The 23,965-nt window shown below is 51.1% G+C and overlaps 1 protein-coding gene across 1 annotated transcript in view; it reads left to right on the top strand.

Moving 5' to 3' along the window:
* The window catches only part of WDHD1 (WD repeat and HMG-box DNA binding protein 1), a 152,772-nt gene that overhangs the window by 5,209 nt on the left and 123,598 nt on the right, over positions 1-23,965 (top strand). Inside the window, 8 exon segments of the mRNA XM_075330592.1 lie at positions 9,294-9,405; positions 9,696-9,847; positions 10,305-10,416; positions 11,511-11,561; positions 11,647-11,742; positions 12,934-13,026; positions 13,469-13,575; positions 16,487-16,628. Coding sequence (XP_075186707.1) covers positions 9,294-9,405; positions 9,696-9,847; positions 10,305-10,416; positions 11,511-11,561; positions 11,647-11,742; positions 12,934-13,026; positions 13,469-13,575; positions 16,487-16,628 — 865 coding nt within the window.

Here is a 23,965-nt window from a genome sequence, read left to right as displayed (position 1 = left end):
TTCCAGCCACTCTGGTTATTTTCTAGGTTTCCGAGTTATTTCTCTTTTTCTGAACATCCTCGGTCACTGGATCACAACACCTGTGGCTCAGGAGTCAGACCCCTGTTCCGGGTTAGTTTCTAATTTCCAATCTTCAAGACATGGAGGATAGTCTGATTCTGGCAGTAAATCAGTCCATCAACATGAAACACAAGGACCCGATATCTTCCAAGCACACCGTATCATTCATGAAGACAAAGCACCTTCGAGTGTTCCCCAACCATGAGCAATTTGACAGAATTTTTGCCAAAGATGGGAACATCCAGAAGACTGTTTTCTAAGGAGGAAGCGCATGGAGGTCTTGTATCTTTTTGCGCCTGACTTTCTTCCAAAATGGGCAGAGTGTCCAGAAGTGGATTCCCCACTCTCCCGGCTGTCTACCAATGCTCTCCTTCTCTTGGATGAGGCCTTCCCTACCGACAGGCACATCGAGTTTCTGGCTTAATCCACGGGTCAGTCCTTTGTCTGTCATTTGCCTCCATTTAGGTTTCCAAGTTAATTTATTCATGGGCCGCAATTCTCCAATAGGGCATCCTTTTCATCACCCCTCCTTCCGAGTTAGTGGTTCTGGAGGACCAAATTGCTCACACAGGAAAATACCTCTTGTCTGCTTCTCTGGATGCAGCTAGTTGTCTCTGATCTCGCCGCCGGCAACATCATCGTAATATGTAGAGTCTTGTGGCTGAAAGCATGGAACACGGATTCAGCCTTCAAGAAGTAACTCATCAGTTTCCCCTTCCGGGGCTCAACACTCTTCAGTACAAGATTGTCTCGAACATCACAGGAGGGAAGAACACTTCACGTCCACTGCTGAAGCCCAAGCACTTCCTCCCAAGAAACGCACTCTTCAGTTCCTTTTCTTTCATCAATTTGGTGACACTTTTCTGGGGACCACAAGGTCAACAGAGCTGATCTTCGAGATCAAGGTCCAACCGGTTACATAGGTTGAAAAAAGGCCTAGGTCCATCTAGTTCACCCTTCCTCCACCAATTATACATTTTGTCATTAAGTCTTTTTTCTCCAACACATGACGAGGTTTATGATCCTGGGAATCGTCCCAGATTGGGCAGGCACCTCCTATCTTCCCGAGATGAGTGGTTTCCGGTTGTCAATGATGCCTGTGTCCGAGATGTCGTCTCCTTCTGCTATAAAATAGAATTTTCCACCCAACTTCACTCTCGTTTTTTTCAGTCTCGCCCAACAGAACCCCTCTTTCTTCATCGTTCCTATGGGAGACCCAGACCATGGGTGTATAGCTTCTGCCTCCGGAGGACACACAAACTACTACAGTAAAAAGTGTAGCTCCTCCCTCCGAGCATATACACCCCCTGGATAACCAAATATAGCCAGTTCAATGCTTTGTGTTCAGGAGGCACACATCCACACATGCATTCTCATCTGATTTTTGATTTTAAAGAATTTGAAGAAAAGCGGGTCCAAGCCTGGACTCCCGGCATGTCCCTTCTCACCCCACAGTGTCGGCGGTGTTGTTAAGGTTGATTTCAGGGCTGGAGCCTTACATGCCGCGCTCCTTCACCATCCCTCGGGCTCTGGCTTGAAGTGGGAGCCAGCACGGTTCTCACTGCCTTGCAGGAGACCGGTCTCCATCCGCAGCCCTTTCAGGATCCTGCCGGACGGAGCACTCATCCCTCAGGGACCTGGCCCTGCGTCTCACAAGCTAAGTATTTGAGACGTTATTTGGGGGGTCCCTTGTACTTTATTGTTGGGGAGAGTGTGTTATTTAACTTTTGTGACTTTTCCGGCCGGTTCTCTGGTTTTCACCTGAGAACCGCGCCGAGGGTGCCTGCGCGCCGGCCGCATTGTAAAATTTAGGCCCCGGCTTCGCCTGAGGCCTAGTTTCGTTTTCACTGCCCCTGCATGTCAGTCATGCAGAGGGACAGTGCGGCTCCGCCCACCGGCCGTTCGGCACAGGGGAGGACACTCCTCTCTGAGGAGATGTTTCCCTCCCCTGTATATCTCCTTGGCCCTCCGGATCCCGCTCTTTGACTAGGCTCCACCCCCTCTCCTCGCTCCGGCGCCATTTTATCAGCGTTCTCACACCGATCGGCGCTGACTGCAGCATCTCTGCTAATCTGTCTGGGGGTCCGAGCTGTGGGATCCGGAGGGCACACAAACGGTCTGGTAAGCCACAACCTCCGGTTATGGACCTTCTTATACACTCTCTGGGGGTCATTCTGGCTCAGAGCCCCCACCTCAGCAGCATGTCTCACACGAGGAGCAAGGCTGCAAGGCTTTACTCTATATGCACTGCATGTAAGCTCATACTGCCTGAACCGAGCACCTATCCACATTGTGATGCCTGCTTTAACATGGTGGTGCCTCAGCCTGGAGTCTCCCCAGGGGTCCCTCCGGCTGCTCCGGCCCCGGTAGCTGAACCCCCGGCTTGGGTAGAATCGTTTTCTAAGTCTATCTCCCAGTCCTTTGCCGACTCCATGGGACAGCTGTCCCGGACTCTGCTGAGCATGCATCAGCCCCCTTCTCAGGGCGCCTCTGCTGCTACGGCTCGCTCTGCAGAGCTCACAGAGGATTCTTCACCTGCTCCCAGACCCCGTCCTCCTAAAAGGAGACGCAGGGTCTCCTCTCCTTCCTCGTCCCGCGGCTCTGATTCACGAGCTGACTCGCAGGACGAGGAGGATGTCTTTTCTAGGGGCTCGGACGCTACCTCCATGTGCCCCATTGATCTGACCGAGGGTGATTCGGATGTTAGTGATTTGATTGCGTCCATTAATTCTGTACTGGACCTCAATCCACCAGTATCAGAGGAGCAACCCTCTCTGGCAGAAAAACACCAGTTTACCTTGCCTAAGAGAACAAGGAGTGTGTTCTTTAACGACTCCAGTTTTCAGGCCACTGTGACCAAGCCCAGGGCCTGTCCTGACAAACGCTTCCCAAAGCGTGGTTCTGATGACCGTTTTCCCTTTCCACCAGAGGTGGTCAAGGAGTGGGCTCACTCACCAAAGGTAGACCCTCCGGTGTCTAGACTCTCAGCCCGGACAGTTGTATCAGTGGCTGATGGCACCTCACTTAAGGATCCCACTGACCGCCAGGTTGACCTTCTGGCCAAATCTGTATATGAGGCGGCAGGGGCCTCGTTCTCCCCATCTTTTGCAGCAGTGTGGGCTCTCAAGGCCATCTCTGCTTCTCTGGAGGAGATGCATTCCCTCACTAGGGACTCTATGCCTGAAATGGTTGCCTTAACTTCCCAGGCTTCAGCCTTTTCATCCTACGCCATGTCTGCCATGCTGGAGGCTTCTCACCGCACTGCGGTGGCTTCGGCTAATTCCCTCGCTATCTGCAGGATCTTGTGGCTTCGAGAGTGGAAGGCAGATGCTTCTTCAAAGAAGTACCTTGCTGGGCTCCCATTTGCTGGGTCCAGGCTGTTCGGTGAACAACTGGATGAGATTATTAAGGAAGCTACTGGCGGGAAGAGTACTTCCTTGCCACAGACTAGAACCAGGAAACCTGTCCAGGGCAGGAACCAGTCGAGGTTTTGTTCCTTTCATTCCTCTAACTGGTCGTCCTCTAAGCCCTCGGCCTCGTCCACTAACTCAGCCAAGGACCAGAAGCCCAACTGGCGCAAGAAACCGCGTCCTCAGAAGTCCGCAGGAGCTGCTGCCACCAAGGCAGCCTCCTCTTGACTATCTGGCCGAGCCAGCAACGTCCTTGGTCGGTGGCAGGCTCTCCCACTTTGGCGACGTGTGGTTTCAACACGTCTCCGATCAGTGGGTGCGGGATATCATCTCCCACGGCTACAGGATAGAATTCTCTTCCAGCCCGCCAAACAGATTTTTTTCTGTCAACTCCCCCCTGCTCCAAGGCCGCCGCCTTCTCTCAGGCTGTGGCATCCTTGCAGACCAACGGAGTAATTGTACCGGTTCCCGCCCGGGAACGGTTCAGAGATTTCTACTCAAATCTCTTCCTAGTCCCCAAAAAGGACGGTTCCTTCCGGCCCATCCTGGATCTCAAGCTTCTCAACAAGCATGTTCAGGTGCGGCATTTTCGCATGGAGTCACTCTCACTCTCACCACTCTTGTTCAATTCGGGTGGCTTGTCAATCTGCCCAAGTCCACTCTGACTCCGACCCAGAAACTCACGTACCTAGGGATGCAATTCGAAACTCTGCCGACACTTGTCAAGCTGCCCTTAGTCAAACAGCAGTCCCTCCATCTGGCGGTGCGCTCTCTGCTGAGGCCCCGCCGTCATTCCATCAGGCACCTAATGCAGGTGCTGGGTCAGATGGTGGCGTCAATGGAAGCGGTTCCCTTTGCCCAGTTCCATCTGCGTCCTCTGCAGCTGGACATTCTCTGCTGTCGGGACAAGCGGACTTCTTCCTTGCACAGGTTGGTGGCTCTGTCGCCACAGACCAGGGGCTCTCTTCAGTGGTGGCTTCGGCCCCTCTCTCTGTCTCAGGGACGCTCCTTCCTGGCCCCGTCCTGGGTGATCCTCACCACGGATGCCAGTCTATCCGGCTGGGGAGCAGTATATCTCCACCACCGAGCACAGGGCACTTGGACTCCGTCCGAATCAGCTCTCTCGATCAATGTGCTGGAAATTAGAGCTGTGCTCCTAGCTCTCGTAGCCTTTCACCACCTGTTGGCGGGCAAGCACATTCGAGTCCAGTCAGACAACGCGACAACGGTTGCCTACATCAATCACCAAGGCGGGACACGCAGCCGCCTGGCAATGTTGGAGGTACAACGTATCCTTCAATGGACGGAGGACTCCAAGTCCACCATATCCGCAGTCCACATCCCAGGCGTAGAAAACTGGGAGGCAGATTATCTCAGCCGTCAAACCGTGGACAGCGGCGAGTGGGCTCTGCATCCGGCAGTGTTTCGGTCAATCTGCCGCAAGTGGGGCACTCCGGAAGTGGATCTAATGGCATCCCGGCACAACAACAAGGTCCCGGTTTACGTGGCTCGCTCCCACGATCCTCAGGCCTTTGCAGCGGGTGCTCTGGTTCAAGAATGGTCCCAGTTTCGTCTGTCCTACGTGTTTCCCCCTCTAGCTCTCTTGCCCAGAGTCCTGCGCAAGATCAGAATGGAGGGCCGTCGGGTCATCCTCATTGCTCCAGACTGGCCCAGGCGAACTTGGTACCCAGACCTGCTCCGTCTGTCCGTAGAGGTGCCGTGACATCTCCCGGACCGTCCAGACCTTCTCTCAGAGGGTCCGTTTTTCCGCCAGAATTCTGCGGCTCTCAGATTGACGGCGTGGCTCTTGAGTCCTGGATCTTAACGACTTCTGGTATCCCTCCTGAAGTCATCTCCACTATGACTCGGGCTCGGAAGTCTTCCTCGGCCAAAATCTATCACAGGACCTGGAGAATTTTCCTGTCCTGGTGTCGCTCTTCCGGCCATGCTCCTTGGCCTTTTTCTTTGCCGACCCTCCTGTCCTTTCTACAGTCCGGTCTGCAGCTAGGGCTATCCCTCAATTCTCTCAAGGGACAGGTCTCGGCTCTGTCAGTGTTGTTCCAGCGGCGTATCGCCCGGCTGGCTCAGGTGCGCACCTTCATGCAGGGCGCGTCTCACATCATTCCGCCTTACCGGCGGCCCTTGGATCCCTGGGACCTCAATCTGGTCCTCACGGCCTTGCAGAAACCCCCCCTTTGAGCCTCTTAGGGAGGTCTCTTTGTCTCGTCTTTCACAGAAAGTGGTCTTTCTAGTGGCCATAACTTCCCTCAGGAGAGTCTCTGATTTGGCTGCGCTCTCTTCGGAGTCACCTTTTTTGGTTTTTCATCAAGACAAGGTGGTTCTCCGTCCGACGCCGGACTTTCTCCCTAAGGTGGTATCTCCTTTCCACCTTAACCGGTACATTTCATTGCCTTCCTTTTGTCCGGCTCCTGTTCATCGCGTTGAAGAAGCGTTGCATACTTTAGATCTGGTGCGGGCGCTCCGGATCTATGTGTCACGCACCGCTGTTCTTAGGCGGTGCACCTCTCTTTTTGTGCTGACCACAGGTCGGCGTAAGGGCCTCTCGGCTTCTAAACCGACCCTGGCTCTTTGGATTAGGTCGGCCATTTCTGATGCCTACCAGTGTACTCAAGTGCCTCCCCCGCCGGGGATCAAGGCACACTCGACCAGAGCTGTCGGTGCCTCTTGGGCTTTTAGGCACCAGGCTACGGCTCAGCAGGTCTGTCAGGCGGCCACTTGGTCTAGTCTGCACACCTTTTCGAAGCACTACCAAGTGCATGCTCATGCTTCGGCAGATGCGAGCTTGGGCAGACGCATCCTTCAGGCGGCTGTCGCCCATTTGTGAAGTTAGGTTTCGCCTACTTCTCAGTTTCTATTTATTTCCCACCCATGGACTGCTTTGAGACGTCCCATGGTCTGGGTCTCCCATAGGAACGATGAAGAAAAAGAGAATTTTGTTTACTTACCGTAAATTCTTTTTCTTATAGTTCCGTAATGGGAGACCCAGCACCCTCCCTGTTGCCTGTTGGCAGTTTCTTGTTCCGCGTGTTATCACCAGCTGTTGTAGACAGAGGCTCCGGTTGTTCCGGTTGTTTTGCTCTATATCTACTTGTGGGTGGCTATTCTCCTTCAGCTTTTCACTAAACTGGCTATATTTGGTTATCCAGGGGGTGTATATGCTCGGAGGGAGGAGCTACACTTTTGAGTGTAGTACTTTGTGTGTCCTCCGGAGGCAGAAGCTAAACACCCATGGTCTGGGTCTCCCATTACGGAACTATAAGAAAAAGAATTTACGGTAAGTAAACAAAATTCTCTTTTTTTATCCCCAGCTTTTTTAGGTATATTGATTTTCCTCTACAAATTAGATGTCAACATTCCTGTTCCTCAAGAACGGTGTTCAGGTTTTTATTCAAACCTGTTTGTGGTCCCAAAGAAAGATGGCTCTATTCCCCCCCCCATTGTGGATCTCAAGTTGTTGAACAAACCCGTCAACCTGTGTCTTTTCAGGATGGAGCTCCTTCAGTCTCTTATAGCCTCGATGGAACCGAGGATTTTTTCTGCTCAGTGGACATCCAGGATGCCTATCTACATATTCCTACCAGAGATTTCGTCCACTTCGCAGTTCAGGAATTCCATTTCCAGTTCAGAGTGCTCCCCATCGGTCTTGTCACAGGGCCCATGGCTTTCACTGAGATAATGGCAGCCGTCATGGCCATTCTAAGGTTCAGAAAATTCTGGTCATTCCCTATCTGGACGACATTTTAATCAAGACCCCTTCCCACACGCAGTGTCTCGCGGCGTTTTTAAGCCAGAAGAAAAGTATTCAGGTCTATTGTGCAGGATTCTTTCTCTCAAACACCACTCTCCTACCTCCTACCAACGCTCTGGCGATTCCCTGGGCACAGTTCTCCCTTCCTTACGTATTTCCTCATTTACCTCTGATCCTTAAACTGATCAAGAAGATCAAAGGAGGAGTGCTCCTCATACTTTTGACCCAGAAGAACTTTGAATACGGAAATAATCAACCTTCTCGCAGTCATCCCGTGGAGGCTTCCAGATCCTTTCTCAAGGTCCCTTCTTCCACCAGAATGCACAGTTGCTTAATTTAACATAACCATGGTATTAAGGTCCGCTGGCTTCTCCGAACAGGTCATCCAGACTATGATCAAGGCAAGAAAGCCTTCTTCCGCTCACATTTACCATTGTACATGGAAAGCCTCCTACTGCTGGTGTGATGCCAACCAGACTGTCCCAATGACTTTTTCCTTACGATCCCATTTGGCCTTCCTGCATTCAGGTCTCGAAGTTGGCCTGTTCCTTAGTTTTCTCAAGGGTCACGTTTTGGCACTTTAGATTCTGTTTCAGAAACATCTGGCGTCTCATACTCAGATTAAGGCCTTCCTTCAGGAAGTCGCTCATTCTGTTCCTCCTTACCGGCCCCCTGGGACCTCAGTCTTGTTCTGGACATTCTTCAGAACTCGCTATTCAAACAAGATGTCTCCCTATCCTTTCTCTCCTGGGAGGCTTCCTTTCTTGTAGATAGGACCTCTCCTTAGATGAATGTCTGAACTCTTGGCTCTTTCTTGTCGTTCTCCTTACCTGGTGTTGCACCAGGACAAGGTGGTTCTGCGTCTGATTACATCCAAAGGTGGTTTCCTCATTTCACCTTAACGAAGACTCGTACTACCCTCATTTTGTCCATCTCCCTCTTATCCTCTGGAGAGTTTGGTAAACAAACTATCTCACGAGAGATCTATGTCTCTACCTCTCAAGAACCTTTAGGCTATGTGCCCACGCTAGAATGTCCCTGCACCAAATCTGCACCAAACAATTGACATGCTGCAGATTTTTCCGGATCAAAATCCGCGGCAAATCCGCCGCGGAAAAATCCGCAGCATGGGCACAGCATTTCCAAAATGCCATTGAAATGGCTTGGAAGGGCTGCTGCTGCAGATTTTCAGCAAATCCGCGGTAAATCCGCGGCAAAATCCGCGGTAAATCCGCGGTAAATCCTGTAGCGTGGGCACATAGCCTTACCTTTCAGACTTGAGGATTCTCTGTTTGTGATTTTTAGATGGTCATCGCAGATTAATTCCTGCCTACAAAGCTACCACCGCTCGCTAGATCTGGTCTGCCATCCTGGAAGCTTATCGGATAAAAGACAGAACGTGCCCACTCAGGGTCACGTCTCACTCCTTTCACTCAGTGGGGTCTTCCTGGGCCGTTCGTCACAAAGCCTCCGTCTCGCAGCTCTGCAGATCTGCTACCTGGTCTTCCATTTATACCTTCGCAACATTCTATAGGGTTCACTTCTACACTTCAGGCTGCCGTGGCCCGAGCTCAGACTTGAGGGGTTTTGTCTTCTGCCCACCCTTAGGGACTGCTTTAGGATGTCCAATGGTTTCCTGTGTCCTCCAGTGAAGCGATAAAGAAAAGATTTTTGGTACTCGCCGTAAAATCTTTTTTGGAGCCTTCAATGGGGGACACAGCCCCCGTCCTTGTGTATATTTTGAGGTTTCAGTTTTATTGCTTTTTCGTCTGTGTTCTTACCTTAGTGTTGCTTCTCCTACTGCTTTGTCACTAACTGATTTAGCTTATTGCCAGTCCGTGGGTGTACACTTCTGGGGAGCAGATGACTTTTTTTTGCATAGGGGCAGCTGCGTACCTCCACGTCTCCTGTATCCCCCAATGAAGGCTCCAAGAAAGAGCTTGTTCGGGGAATTCCCACAATGTTCTTTTCTCTAATGCCTCCTGATCTTGTAGCATTACATCTACCCCGGATGACTGTCCACCGCACATAACCATCCTGTCCTTGCTTCCCAGCTGTCTGGTGACCTGCGGCAGTGATGGAGACATTCGGATCTGGGAAAATATAGAGGATGATGACCCCAAGTCCATCAATATCGGAGAAAAGGCGTATTCGTTGGCTGTAAAAGTAAGCACAAGTTAATTTTTCTCTGTCCCTACAACCCGCTGTTTACTATCCCGTTCCCATTTTCCTCGTGGAGCGCATTTCTGGAAAGTTTTACATTGCCGTGTGTAATGCACATCTGCAGTGAATGCATTTGTTGCACCTAGTTACAATGCTGAACCCTGCATTGGGCTCTGATCTCACTACATATGGTCCCTATAAATATTTGTAATGTATAGAGAACCTAGGAGTCACCCGCTCGATCACTCACTCAATGCATTGTTGTTGTCTGTATTTTTATTTATTTTAATCAGAATGGAAAAGTGGTCACAGCGTCTTCCAACAATGCAATACAGATGCACACGTTTCCCGCAGGCGACCCGGATGGGATCCTGACGCGTTTTACAACCAATGCTAATCACGTTGTCTTTAACTCTGATGGCACTAAAATTGCTGCTGGCTCCGGGTAAGGGATGTTATGCGCAAAAGGGCTGCATTTCATGTTAAAGGGGTTGTTCACTACTCGGACAATCCTATCTCAATTCCTATATTTCACCCTTCTAAACTTATGACATCTATACTTTCCTTTGTTCCTGCGGTTTCTGCACTCGCTCTCCCTGGGCTCACGTGACATAATGTCATGCGATCCCTGTGGCCAGTCAGTTCTGGCTTCATTATCCCCATCTTTGGATGTATTACATACGTCCAGTGGGGAGCAGCAGCTCTCGTTTTTCCCGATGTATGCGATTTGTCGATAGATGGGGCGAATGAGGCCAGGGCTGATTTGTCATGTGAATGTCACGCGATCCCCAGGAGAGGCCGTACCTGTGTGTCCGTGAAGGCGATGTCAGATGTGCTCTTTCTAAATCCTTTTTTTTTATGCTGTAATTTTCTTTATTAATTGTATATTGTTCCTATTGCAGTGACTTTTTGGTAAAAGTTGTACAAGTGGAAGACAGCAGTGTCCAGAAGACTCTGCGCGGACACAGCGCCCCCGTCTTAAGCGTGGCCTTTGATCCCAAGGATGAGTATTTGGTGGGTTTTATTTACTTGTTGCATGTGGCTAATCAAGTAGCTGTGAAGGCTTGCTGAGAGTTGTAGTTTCACAACAGCTGCAGAGCCACAGGTTGTACATTACTACTTACTAATAAATATTATGAGTTTGCGATCCACCACCTACCTGCCGCGATCCTCCACCTACCTGCCGCGATCCACCGCCTACCTGCCGCGATTCACCGCCTACCCGGTGCGATCCACCGCCTACCCGGTGCGATCCACCGCCTACCCGGTGCGATCCACCGCCTACCCGGTGCGATCCACCGCCTACCCGGTGGGATCCACCGCCTACCTGCCGCGATCCACCGCCTACCTGCCGCGATCCACCGCCTACCTGCCGCGATCCACCGCCTACCTGCCGCGATCTGCCGCGATCCTCCGCCTACCTGCCGCCATCCTCCGCCTACCTGCCGCCATCCTCCGCCTACCTGCCGCCATCCTCCGCCTACCTGCCGCCATCCTCCGCCTACCTGCCGCCATCCTCCGCCTACCTGCCGCCATCCTCCGCCTACCTGCCGCAGGATTCCTCCGCCTACCTGCCGCGATCCACCGCCTACCCGCCGCGATCCACCGCCTACCCGCCGCGATCCACCGCCTACCCGCCGCGATCCACCGCCTACCCGCCGCGATCCACCGCCTACCCGCCGCGATCCACCTCCTACCCTCTGCAATCCCTGACACCTCTTATGATTTTTAACACTAATGCAACAGTATCCTTGTGGCGTGGTGCATAAAACTGGACCTGGCCTAACAATCGGAACAGTCGCCAGTGATGCTGGCAGGTACGCGGCGGGTCAAAGGTTCCTTCATACAACTCTCAAAGCAACCGGTTGCTTTGTAGCTAGTGTGGAATTGTGGCTACCAATCAGCCCCTTTTGGCAAGCGTAGTGGTCTGGAACCTTTTACCTTCTCTAGCTCTAGCCAGCAGGTTGGTTCTTCAGAGAGAGTAGCTTTGAAGAGATGTCCTCTTCCATCTTTCCCCTTTATATCGTATCCGTGGCCTGATGGTGTACCATGAGGCGGAGGATATGTTTGTTACTTACTCGCCTGTTCGGGTCGGTTCTTGTTTTCAGGCCTCTGCAGGTTGTGACGGGACAGTGAGAATATGGAACATAGAAGAACAGGTAGGAGTCGAGCAGGGATTACTTTATTCACAGGTGGAAAGTCTGACATTGTGTCTGACCAGTGCCATTGTTTGTTTTCTTGCAGATGTGTGAAGTAAACCTATCCCTTCTACCAAAATACAGTGATGTTGTCAATGCCAAGTCTATTTGTCGTCTGGCATGGCAGCCAAAGAATGGAAAGGTGAGCCGCCGAAGCCAATATGATCACTTTACCGTGTCCTAAAGACCTATTTGTTGGATCTGCCGGCACTCCATGATCGGAGGTGGTGCAGATTCTGGAACGCCCTCCAATCCTGACCATGGATGGTCTGCAACACTGGTGTAATTCTGTGTCCCAGTCACTGATTTTTCCTCCACCGTGGTCACCGCCATACACAGTGCAGGAAAGTGTTGTGCCGCCCCATCAAGGTCAGCTGGGCGTGCAGGGAAAAGTTAGGGGCCACAGTGCTACACCAGCGATGGAGACCTTTAATTCTTAGTTGGTGGAGACCTCACCCTTATGGTCATGTCACACGCAACGACAGCGACGACGACGTCGCTGCTAAGTCACCATTTTCTGTGACGTAGCAGCGACCTTACTAGCGATGTTGCTGTGTGTGACATCCAGCAACGACCTGGCCCCTGCTGTGAGGTCGCCGCTCGTTGCTGAATGTCCTGGACCATTTTTTGGCCGTTGCTCGTCCGCTGTGAAGCGCACATCGCTGTGTGTGACAGCGAGAGAGCGACGAACTGAATGTGCAGGGAGCCGGCTTCTGGCAGCCTGTGGTAAGCTGTAACCAAGGTAAACATCAGGTAACCAAGCGAAGTGCTTTGCTTGGTTACCCGATATTTACCTTGGTTACTAGCGTCCGCTGCTCTCAGGCTGCCAGTGCCGGCTTCCTGCACGCGTAGCCAGAGTACACATCGGGTTAATAAGGAAAGGTTTGCTTATAAACCCGATGTGTACTCTGGCTAGGAGTACAGGGAGCCAGCGCTAAGCGGTGTGCGCTGGTAACCAAGGTAAATATCGGGTAACCAAGCGAAGCACTTTTACCTTAGTTACCAAGTGCAGCATCGTTTCCACGCGTTGCTGCTAGCTGGGGGCTGGTCGCTGGTGAAATCTGCCTGTTTGACAGCTCACCAGCGATCCTGATAAGGTCAGATAGTCATTGTGATCGCTGCTGCATCGCTATATGTGACCTAGGCTTTAGTCACCCGAGACGCACAGTCCTCCTCTGGCTTTTACAGTATGTTTACTCTCAAAACTCCTAAGCATTGCAATCGTGCAGCCAATGTGTGATTTTTGCAGCCCGTTGTTCAGGGGGAAAGAATGTAAGTGGTGATGTGCGTGACTATAAGTGCCGGTAAGATCTTGATGTTCCTATATCCGCAGTTGCTTGCTGTTCCAGTTGATAAAACAATCCAGCTTTATGAGCGCGATGCTTGGATTATGACTTTTACCCTCTCTGATGACTTCATCACTCAGGTAATTCTATCAGCTGAGCTCGTTCACCATGCATTGTCCCTTCTTAGGCCTCCAGTACACAGTGGGGCCATATACGACTCCATGCCGACCTCTATGGCGCTTTTTTTTATGTACTATCCCCTCTATCTGCCTCTGGCCAAACGCTAATATACAACCATTCTAATAATGGGCAGTTCCCTATGATTTACACCATCAGTCTTCTTTACTATAAGTAGGATAATATCGGTGCTGTCATTTCACGCTCCACTACACACAGCCATTATTTGGGTTGTTGCATTGCACATTTCCTGAGTGACGGCCTCGAGAACGGTCATTAGGTTGTAAGATATTAGGCTTCCCGGCCGCTCAGCCGGCTACCATACAACACGTGCTTTTACCTTGTATTCTTGGTGCAATGTTCTGCAGAGTGATTGACCTGACGCTATATTCCTCTGCATCGCAGCCTCTGAATGTGGTGACCTGGTCGCCCTGTGGACGCTTCATCGTAGCTGGAAGTATCGATGGCCGGATCGTGGCTTGGAATGTGGCCAGTAAAACCTGCTTGGAAAGGTGACTATGACTCTGTCATTAGAGGCCAAGAAATCCTAATACAGGGAGCCACAACACCACTGCAGCCTAGCGTTTGCTTTACCTGTTATTTTCTGGTGTAGTCATTTTTTAAAAGGGCATGTACCAAGATTAGAAGTGACCTCCTATCCTGGGAATGGGGGGATAACTTCCAACCGCCGGGACCCTGACCGATCCTGAGAGCCGAACACTGAAAAGCCTCATGTGAATGGAGTAATGGTTAATAACTAGCCCATGGTGGGCTGCTTGGTACTTGTGACTAGTGATGAGCGGGCACTACCATGCTCAGGTGCTCGGTACTCGTAACTAGTGATGAGTGAGCACTACCATGCTTAGTACTTGTAACTAGTGATGAGTGGGCACTACCATGTTCGGGTGCTCAATACTCGTAACTAGTGATGAGCGGGCACTACCATGCTCGGGTGCTCTGTACTCGTAACTAGTGATGAGCGAGCACTACCATGCTCGGGTGCTCTGTACTCGTAACTAGTGATGAGCGGGCACTACCATGCTCGGTTGCTCAGTACTCGTAACTAGTGATGAGCGGGCACTACCATGCTCGGGTGCTCTGTACTCGTAACTAGTGATGAGTGGGCACTACCATGCTCAGGTGCTCTGTACTCGTAACTAGTGATGAGCGGGCACTACCATGCTCGGGTGCTGGGTACTCGTAACTAGTGATGAGCGGGCACTACCATGCTCAGGTGCTCAGTACTCGTAACTAGTGATGAGCGGGCACTACCATGCTCGGGTGCTCTGTACTCGTAACTAGTGATGAGCGGGCACTACCATGCTCGGGTGCTGGGTACTCGTAACTAGTGATGAGCGGGCACTACCATGCTCGGGTGCTCAGTACTTGTAACTAGTGATGAGCGGGCACTACCATGCTCGGGTGCTCAGTACTGGTAACTAGTGATGAGCGGGCACTACCATACTCGGGTGCTGGGTACTCGTAACTAGTGATGAGCGGGCACTACCATGCTCAGGTGCTCAGTACTCGTAACTAGGTGATGAGCGGGCACTACCATGCTCGGGTACTCGTAACTAGTGATGAGCGGGCACTACCATGCTCGGGTACTCGTAACTAGTGATGAGCGGGCACTACCATGCTCGGGTACTCGTAACTAGTGATGAGCGGGCACTACCATGCTCGGGTACTCGTAACTAGTGATGAGCGGGCACTACCATGCTCGGGTGCTCGGTACTGGTAACTAGTGATGAGTGGGCACTACCATGCTCGGGTGCTCGGTACTGGTAACTAGTGATGAGCGGGCACTACCATGCTCGGGTGCTCAGTACTGGTAACTAGTGATGAGCGGGCACTACCATGCTCGGGTGCTCGGTACTGGTAACTAGTGATGAGCGGGCACTACCATGCTCGGGTGCTCGGTACTCTTAACTAGTGATGAGCAGGCACTACCATGCTCAGGTGCTCTGTACTCATAACTAGTGATTTGATCTGTGCCCCCCAATAATCCTTAGGCTATGTTCACACTAGAAAAATGATTTTTCTTAAGAAATTTCTTAAGAAATTTTTCAAGAGTGAAGGATTAGTGCACCTGCGTTTTTGCCTCGTTTTCGGTGCGTTTTTACCGCTGGTTGCTCCCTGCGTTATTGTGCCAATTATCTATGGCAAATAACGCAGCTATCTGCAGAAAAGAAGTGACTGCTCATTCTTTTTCTTAAGAAAATCTACTGAAAGAATTTTCTTAAGAAAAAAACGCAGTGTGTGCACAGCTAATTTTTTTTGCCATAGGTTTTGCTGGGGAATGTCTGCAGAAAGGTTACAAGAATTTCTCAAGAAATTTCTGCAGCAAAAACGGACCAAAAACGGACCAAAAACGCAGGTAAAAAACGCAGTGTGTGAACACAGCCTTAGGCTATGTTCACACTAGAAAAATGATTTTTCTTAAGAAATTTCTTAAGAAATTTCTTAAGAGTGCACCTGTGTTAAAAAACGCACCAAAAACGCACCTGCGTTTTTGCCGCGTTTTCGGTGCGTTTTTGGTGCGTTTTAGGTCCGTTTTAGGTCCGTTTTTGGTGCGTTTTTACCGCTGGTTGCTCCCTGCGTTATTGTGCCAATTATCTATGGCAAAAAACGCAGTTAGGCTATGTTCACACTAGAAAAATGATTTTTCTTAAGAAATTTCTTAAGAAATTTCTTAAGAGTGCACCTGTGTTAAAAAACGCACCAAAAACGCACCTGCGTTTTTGCCGCGTTTTCGGTGCGTTTTTGGTGCGTTTTAGGTCCGTTTTTGGTGCGTTTTTACCGCTGGTTGCTCCCTGCGTTATTGTGCCAATTATCTATGGCAAAAAACGCAGTTAGCTGCAGAAAAGAAGTGACATGCTCATTCTTTTTCTTAAGAAAATCTACTGAAAGAATTTTCTTAAGAAAAAAACGCAGTGTGTGCACAGCTAATTTTTTTTGCCATAGGTTTTGCTGGGGAATGTCTGCAGAAAGGTTACAAGAATTTCTCAAGAAATTTCTGCAGCAAAAACGGACCAAAAACGGACCAAAAACGCAGGTAAAAAACGCAGTGTGTGAACACAGCCTTAGCTGCAGAAAAGAAGTGACATGCTCATTCTTTTTCTTAAGAAAATCTACTGAAAGAATTTTCTTAAGAAAAAAACGCAGTGTGTGCACAGCTAATTTTTTTTGCCATAGGTTTTGCTGGGGAATGTCTGCAGAAAGGTTACAAGAATTTCTCAAGAAATTTCTGCAGCAAAAACGGACCAAAAACGGACCAAAAACGCAGGTAAAAAACGCAGTGTGTGAACACAGCCAAAAGCGTCGGTGTCCTCTTTGCTGTAGTTGGGGGTGAGAGAATAAGCTTCTATAGCTGTGCGCATCATCCTGCATCTGTTATTAATATCTGCTGTTCTGTCTTCGCAGGGAGCTGCATGACAAGGGCTTTACAATATGTTGTCTTTCTTGGCACCCAAAGCTGCCGCAGCTCGCCTACACTGACAAGGAGGGCAATTTAGGGGTGCTGGAGAATATATGCCAAGGGGCCGCCGTGTCAGCCAGCAGCAAGGTGAGTCCGGCCAGGTCTGCGTGTTTAGCTGTGAATATTACATTATGCGGCTTCTTTCTTCTGGTAAAAAAAAAAATCCTTTCTATGCGGATGGTTTCACAAATAGCATTTTTTGGAAAATCATCGCTGCGGGGTTTTTTTTTTTTTTGTTCTTAAGCCAAAGCCAAAGGGAGATCCGGCCACTAGTATAAATCATTCCTTTATAGTATTTGCAAAGACCCTCAAGAAGAAAACCTCTGCGGGGCGGTGTCAGGCGTCGTGCCGTGCACCTCTGCGGGGCGGTGTCAGGCGTCGTGCCGTGCACCTCTGCGGGGCGGTGTCAGGCGTCGTGCCGTGCACCTCTGCGGGGCGGTGTCAGGCGTCGTGCCGTGCACCTCTGCGGGGCGGTGTCAGGCGTCGTGCCGGGCACCTCTGCGGGGCGGTGTCAGGCGTCGTGCCGGGCACCTCTGCGGGGCGGTGTCAGGCGTCGTGCCGGGCACCTCTGCGGGGCGGTGTCAGGCGTCGTGCCGGGCACCTCTGCGGGGCGGTGTCAGGCGTCGTGCCGTGCACCTGCGGGGCGGTGTCAGGCGTCGTGCCGTGCACCTCTGCGGGGCGGTGTCAGGCGTCGTGCCGGGCACATGTTCCGTTTTTTTTTTACTTCTTTTAAAAGCTTCCAAAGCCACAAAACAGCTACAAGAAGTGACTGATCGCGTCTACTGGCGACTCCCACTATTAATACTAATTAATGAACTAATACCAACTAATTAATAATAAAAAAAGACAAAAATAAAGACGCTTCAGGAAAAGCACCACCTACTAAAGCGTCATTAGCAGAAAAAATTCGGGGTACACTGCTGTCTAAAAAGACAGTGTGCACACCATTAGGTTTCCTATTTTTTTTTGTTTTTACTTCTGTTTTTGGCTTAAAAGACCACACAAAAAAATTACGTTTCTCCAAAGAAATGCATGTAAACTTAGGGTTAACATTTTCCGCATTGAATGATACAAATATATAATATATTAAATATATATATATTTATTTCTTTGTCGCTCCATTGGGAGACGCAGACAATTGGGTGTATAGCTTCTGCCTCTGGAGGCCACACAAAGTATTACACTTTTAAAAAAGTGTAACCCCTCCCCTCTGCCTATACACCCTCCCGTGGACCACGGGCTCCTCAGTTTTATGCTTTGTGTGGAAGGAGGCACACATCCACTCATGCATTCTCATACATAGTTATGTCGGATGGAAGAAAAGAGGTCCCCGATGGGGCCCCCGGCATGTTTCCTTGTCACCCCACTATGTCGGCGGTGTTGTTAAGGTTGAGGTACCCATTGCGGGTACGGAGGCTGGAGCCACATGCCGTCTCCTTCACCATCCCTTATGCGGCTCTGGGAGAAGTGGGATCCTATGCGGTCATCCATGTGCTGGGACTGTGCTCCATCCGCAGCCCCTGGTGGAACCTGCCGGACCGGAGCTTCTTCACCCCCAGGGACCGGGCCCTGCAACTTGAAGGTACTCTGTATCCTCATGTGGGGACTGTACAGGGGTCGCACCTTCTCCCCGGAAGCCGCGGTAGTTCCGTCCGTTGTCTTTTCGGCGGACTTCCGCGCCGACCGTTCCTGCTTGTCGGGCGCGGCCTTAAATTTAGTCCCCAGCTTCGCCGCGGCCTAGTCCGAAAAATCCCGCCCCCGAGCCTGCCTGTCAGGGGTAAGGGCGGGATTACCGACATGACGTCGGCCTTGAGGGCTGGAGCATCTTGCTTGTCTCCCTCCCCCCTCATTGACCACTTTGGGGACTCCAGATTCCCGCTCTCTGCTAGCGCCGCCCTCGGCTCCACTCCCCCACTGAGAGCTCCGGCGGCCATTTTTAGCATTCTGCCGGTGGATGCTACTCAGCATTCGGTCAGGCTGTATACCCTTTTCCCATATACCCTCAGTGGTCACTCTCCTAGGAGACAACAGCATGTCGTCCACAAGGAGCAAAGCTACTAAGGCACAGATTTTTTTCGCGGCCTGTACCTCTTGTGGGGCTATGTTGCCTGCGGGTTCCACCTACCCTCACTGTGATCAATGCTCGACTCCTGCCACGCTTGCTCAGCCGGAGCCTAGGGCACTTGTGGGCCCCTCGGCTCATGTAGATCCCCCTGCTCCTCCTGAGCAGGCTGCAGGGACAGAGTCACCGTCGTTGGCCTCTTTCGCTGAGAAACTCTGTCACTTTCTCAATCCATTGCACAGTCTATGGACAAATGGTCATCTAAGCTCCTTGAGGCATTGCAGTCCAGACCGGGCCCTTCACAAGTCCCGGCCCCTGTTAGTTTGTCTCCTCCAGGCCCTTCTCGGTCCGCGCCGCAGCGCGCTCCCAGGATAGCCCCTAGGTCCCAGGCGGAGGACTCCTGCCCGGATCGCAGCCCCAGACCTGCTAAGCGGCCTTGCTGGGATTCTTCCCCGGCCTCCTCACGCTGCTCTGGATCCCAGTTTGAGGACTCTCAGGAAGACGAGGCGGACGTGGGAGCTCAGGGCTCTGACCCTGACTTCGCCCTTAACCTTGATACCCCTGAGGGGGACGCCTTAGTAAATGATCTTATCTCGTCCATCAACCAGGTGTTGGATCTCTCACCACCACCTCCTCCTGCAGAGGAGTCGGCTTCTCAGCAGGAGAAACACCAATTTCGATTCCCCAAACGTACGCGCAATACGTTTTTTGATCACTCTAACTTCAGGGACGCTGTCCAGAAGCCCAGAGCGGTCCCGGACAAGCGCTTTGCTAAACGGCACTCTGACACGCGTTATCCCTTTCCACCTGAAGTCGTTAAGGGCTGGGCACACTCTCCCAAGGTGGATCCTCCAGTCTCTAGATTGGCTGCTAGGTCCGTTGTGTCTGTTGCCGATGGCTCATCCCTGAAGGATGCCACAGACAGACAGAGCTCTTGGTGAAGTCTATTTATGAGGCCACGGGCGCGTCTTTCGCCCCGGCCTTTGCGGCCGTGGGGGCTCTCCAAGCAATCTCGGCATGTCTGACTGAGATTAATGCTGTCACGCGGAATTCTGCTCCGCATGTTTCTTCTTTGACCTCTCAGGCATCAGCATTTTCGTCCTACGCCATGAACGCCGTCCTGGACTCCGCTAGCCGTATGGCTGTAGCATCCGCTAACTCCGTGGCAGTCCGCAGGGCCATGTGGCTGCGCGAATGGAAAGCAGACTCTGCTTCCAAAAGGTTCTTAACTGGTTTGCCTTTTTCTGGCGAACATTTGTTTGGCGAACGGTTGGATGAGATTATTAAGGAATCCTCGGGAAAGGACTCCTCCTTACCCCAGTCCAAACCTAAGAGACCTCAGCAGAGAAAAATCCAATCGAGGTTTCGGTCCTTTCGTCCCTCCGCCAAGCCCCAATCCTCTTCGTCCAACCGGCCGGAGAAAGGCCAGAGGAACTCCTATGCGTGGCGGTCCAAGTCACGCCCCCAAAAGGCCGCAGGAGGCACTGCCTCCAAGACGGCCTCCTCATGACTCTCGGCCTCATCTATCCACATCCTCGGTCGGTGGCAGGCTCTCCCGCTTTGGCGACGCCTGGTGGCCACACGTTCAAGACCGATGGGTGAGAGACATTCTGTCTCATGGTTACAGGATAGAGTTCAGCTCTCGACCTACGGCTCGTTTCTTCAGAACCTCCCCACCCCCCGCACAGGCCGACGCACTTTTTCAGGCAGTGGACGCTTTAAAAGATAGAAGGAGAGTGGCCTGGACGGCAATGTGAAGAGACGTGTTTGTGGAGCTCTCCTGCAAACACCCTTGATAAATACCTGAATACCGCTGTTATCACTGCCTCAGCCGGCTGTCAGGAAGATAAGGTGGTGAGGACTTGTCTGGGGTGAGTCTGGTGGATGCAGAGAGGTGCCATGGTCCGTCGCAGGCAAAAAGATAATGGAGGCGGGAAAGTCCCCAACTCTCAAGATGGGCCATGATCAGGCAGGAAGCTGAGAAAGTTAATGCAGCCTGTCAGGAGAGGATGCAGATCTCTGCAAGGCTGGAGAAGTTTGCCTGGACTCCAGAGAAATCACTTCAGCATATAGATAACAGAGGTGAGAAAGGAGAGGAGGGAGAAGACAATGCCAGCTCTGATGATATGGGGGATGGTGAAAAGCAGCAAGATAATATAGGAGAAGTGGAGAAAACACATAGTGCAGAGGAGGCTCCAGAAAACCCCATTTTAACCCCATAGCGACGGCCTAACGTCTCAAGACGTCGGAAAAACAGGGTACTTATTCTGTTCCGACGTCTTGAGACGTCAGGCCGGAAAAAGCTTGTAGCGCCCCCCAGTGACGAAAAATCTCGGGGGTTTCAGCTACCGGAGGTAGCTGAGACCCCCAAGATTATGAATCGGGGTGTTTTTTTTGGACCCCGTTAATGCGATCGCCGGTATACACCGTATACCGGCGACAACATTAAAAAAAAATAAATGGCCGGTAAAATTGATTTATTTCTCATCTGACGTGATCAAACATGTCAGATGAGAAATAAATATGAGCCCTTAGTGCCCCCAAAGCCCCCGGTACCGGAGAGTCCCCCCACCACCCCTACCCCCCCTCCGGAAAATCCAAGATGGCGCCGACGCGCGCTGAAAACTCCCGCCGCCGCCGGCTCTGCATTCATTTCCCTCCGATCTGAAATGATCAAACATTTCAGATCGGAGGGAAATGTCCTCCCCCTGACCCCTCCTCCGGTCCACCGGAGATCTCTGGTCCCCGGAGCCCCCTCCGGTCTCCAGAGCCGCCTCCCCCCTCCCCCCTCCGGAGCGTGGAAGATGGCGGCCGCATTCATCCTGCACTTTCTGCCGCATGTGACACGTCACATGCGGCAGAAAGTTGTCCCCAGGTCCCGCCGTCGCCCCCCCCCCCAGCCCCCGGTTTTACGTTACCTGGCTGCTGGTGCTCCGGCCCCGCGATCACGCCGCCTCCTTCTTGAAAGCTGACGGCGCATGCGCAGACAGCGGCTGTCAGCTGGATCCCTGCAAGCAGGGATCCTGCTGACGTCGCTACTGCACAGGCTACTCCACTGTGGACCGGGGGAGGGTGAGTGCGGTAATCTGCAGTCACACTCCTCACATGGAGAGACTGCTGTTCTAGAAAATGGGGGGTACGTTCTGTGAGCGTGCCCCTCATATTCTAGAATGAGGTTACTGCAGGTCACTCTGCCCTAGGTTGGACCGGGGCAGTGTGAGTGCAGTATTCTCAGATTACTGCACCCACACTGCTCATGGAGAGCTTGCTCTTCCAGAAAATGGGGGATACGTTCCCTGAACGTGCCCCCCATATTCTAGAAGATCCAGAGTCGGCGCGGGACCTCCAAAATGGATTACAGCGACCGAAATTTATTTATTTTCAATAAATTGGTAAAAGAGGAATGTTTCGGGGAGTTTTTTTTTCAAATAAATTTTTTTTTTGTCTTTATTTTTTTCTATTACTTGACTGGGTTAGTAATGTCGGGTATCTGTTCAGATGCCGTGACATCACTAACCCCAGGGCTTGATGCCAGGTGACATTACAGCTGGTATCAACCCCATACATTACCCCGTCTGCCACCGCACCAGGGCGCGGGATGAGCTGGAGCGAAGCGCCAGGATTGGCGCATCTAATGGATGCACCACTTCTGGGGCGGCTGCGGCCTGCTATTTTTAGGCTGGGAAGAGTCCAATAACCATGGCTCTTCCCACCCTGAGAATACCAGATCCCAGCTGTCCGCTTCACCTTGGCTGGTGATCTAATTTGGGGGGGACCCCACGTTTTGTTTTTTTTTTTAAAAAACGCCTGGGGAGCCCTCCAAATTGATCACCAGCCAAGGTGAAGCTGTCAGCTGTGGTTTGCAGGCTACAGCTGTCTGCTTTACCCTAGCTGGCTATCAAAAATAGGGGGGACCCCACGTCGTTTATTTTAATTATTAATTTTTTGGGGGGCTAAATACAAGGCTAGGCACCCTTTAGTGCCACATGAAAGGCACTAAAGGGCGCCAGCTTAGAATATGCAGGGGGTGGGACGTTATATATGTTTGACATCTATCCATTCATCCATTGTAGCATTTTAGGCTGTGTGCCCACGATCAGGGTTTGCAGCGTTTTGGGCGCAGAGTGTTTTCCCTGCGTCCATAACGCTGCGTTGTGCAGTAGAAGCACAGTGGAAGGATTTTTAGAAATCCCATGCCCACTGTGCTTCTCTTCTCCGCAGCATAAACCGACCTGTGGCGCAGCTTCCCAAGCCTCCACATGTCAATTTATGCTGCGGAGATGAGTGTTCTCTGCAGGTAGCATAGAGCTCCACAGCAGCCTGAACCCAAATCGTGGGCATGGGCAGCTGCGTTCTCCCGTGGACAACACTCACATCTCTGCAGGAAGGCTGACACTGTGTACTAGACGCCGTGTCGCTGGATCATGGCCACATAGCCTAAAAGTGAGACATTTGTTGCTACAGCAACATTTTTGTGAAGTACCTGTGGATTCAAAATGCTTACTATACTCCTGAATAAAATCCAGTTTCCAAAATGGGGTCACTTGTGGGGGGTTTCTAATGTATAGGTACCCAAGGGGCCCTGCAAATGTGACATGGTGCCCGCAATTTATCTCAACTTTTCCAGAATTCAAATAGTGCTCCTTCCATTCCAAGCCCTCCAATTTATCCAAACAGAGGTTTTTGGCCACATGTGGGGTATCCCTGTGCTCATAAGACATTGGATACAAACCTGTTGGGTCCACGGTTTGTTGTTGTCTCTTGAAAAAGTGAGAAATTTGATGCTGAAGCAACATTTTTGTGAAAAAAATGAAAATTTTCAATATGGCAACCTAAGCTTATCAAATTCTGTGAAGTATTCGTGGATTCAAACTGCTCACTATACACCTAGATAAAAGCCTTGAGGTGTCTTGTTTCCAGAATGGAGTCACTTGTGGAGGACAGCCACTGTTTAGGCACCTTAGGGGCTTTCCAAATGCGACATAGCGTCCGCTAATGATTCCAGCCAATTGTGCAGTCAAATGGCACTCCTTCCCTTCCGAGCCCTGCCATGCGCCCAAACAGTTGATTTCCACCACATATAAGGTATCGCCAAACTCAGGAGAAATTGCACAATAAATGTTATGCTGAATTTTTTCCTTTTACTCTTGTAAAAAAAAAAAGCTACCTGGTTGAAATAACAATTTTGTGGTAAAATTTTATTTTTTTTTTTTCATGGCTCAACGTTATAAAATTCTGTGAAGCACCTGGGGGTTCAGGGTACTCACCAAACATCTAGATAAATTCCTTGAGGGGCCTAGTTTCCAAAATGGGGTCACTTGTGCGGGGTTTCTGCTGTTTAGGTACCTTAGGGGTCCTCCAG

The sequence above is a fragment of the Anomaloglossus baeobatrachus genome, chromosome 12, assembly GCF_048569485.1.
Source record: "Anomaloglossus baeobatrachus isolate aAnoBae1 chromosome 12, aAnoBae1.hap1, whole genome shotgun sequence".
Taxonomy (NCBI): domain Eukaryota; kingdom Metazoa; phylum Chordata; class Amphibia; order Anura; family Aromobatidae; genus Anomaloglossus; species Anomaloglossus baeobatrachus.
Note: the sequence above shows the minus strand (reverse complement) of the source record. Positions and strands in the feature narration are given on the sequence as shown.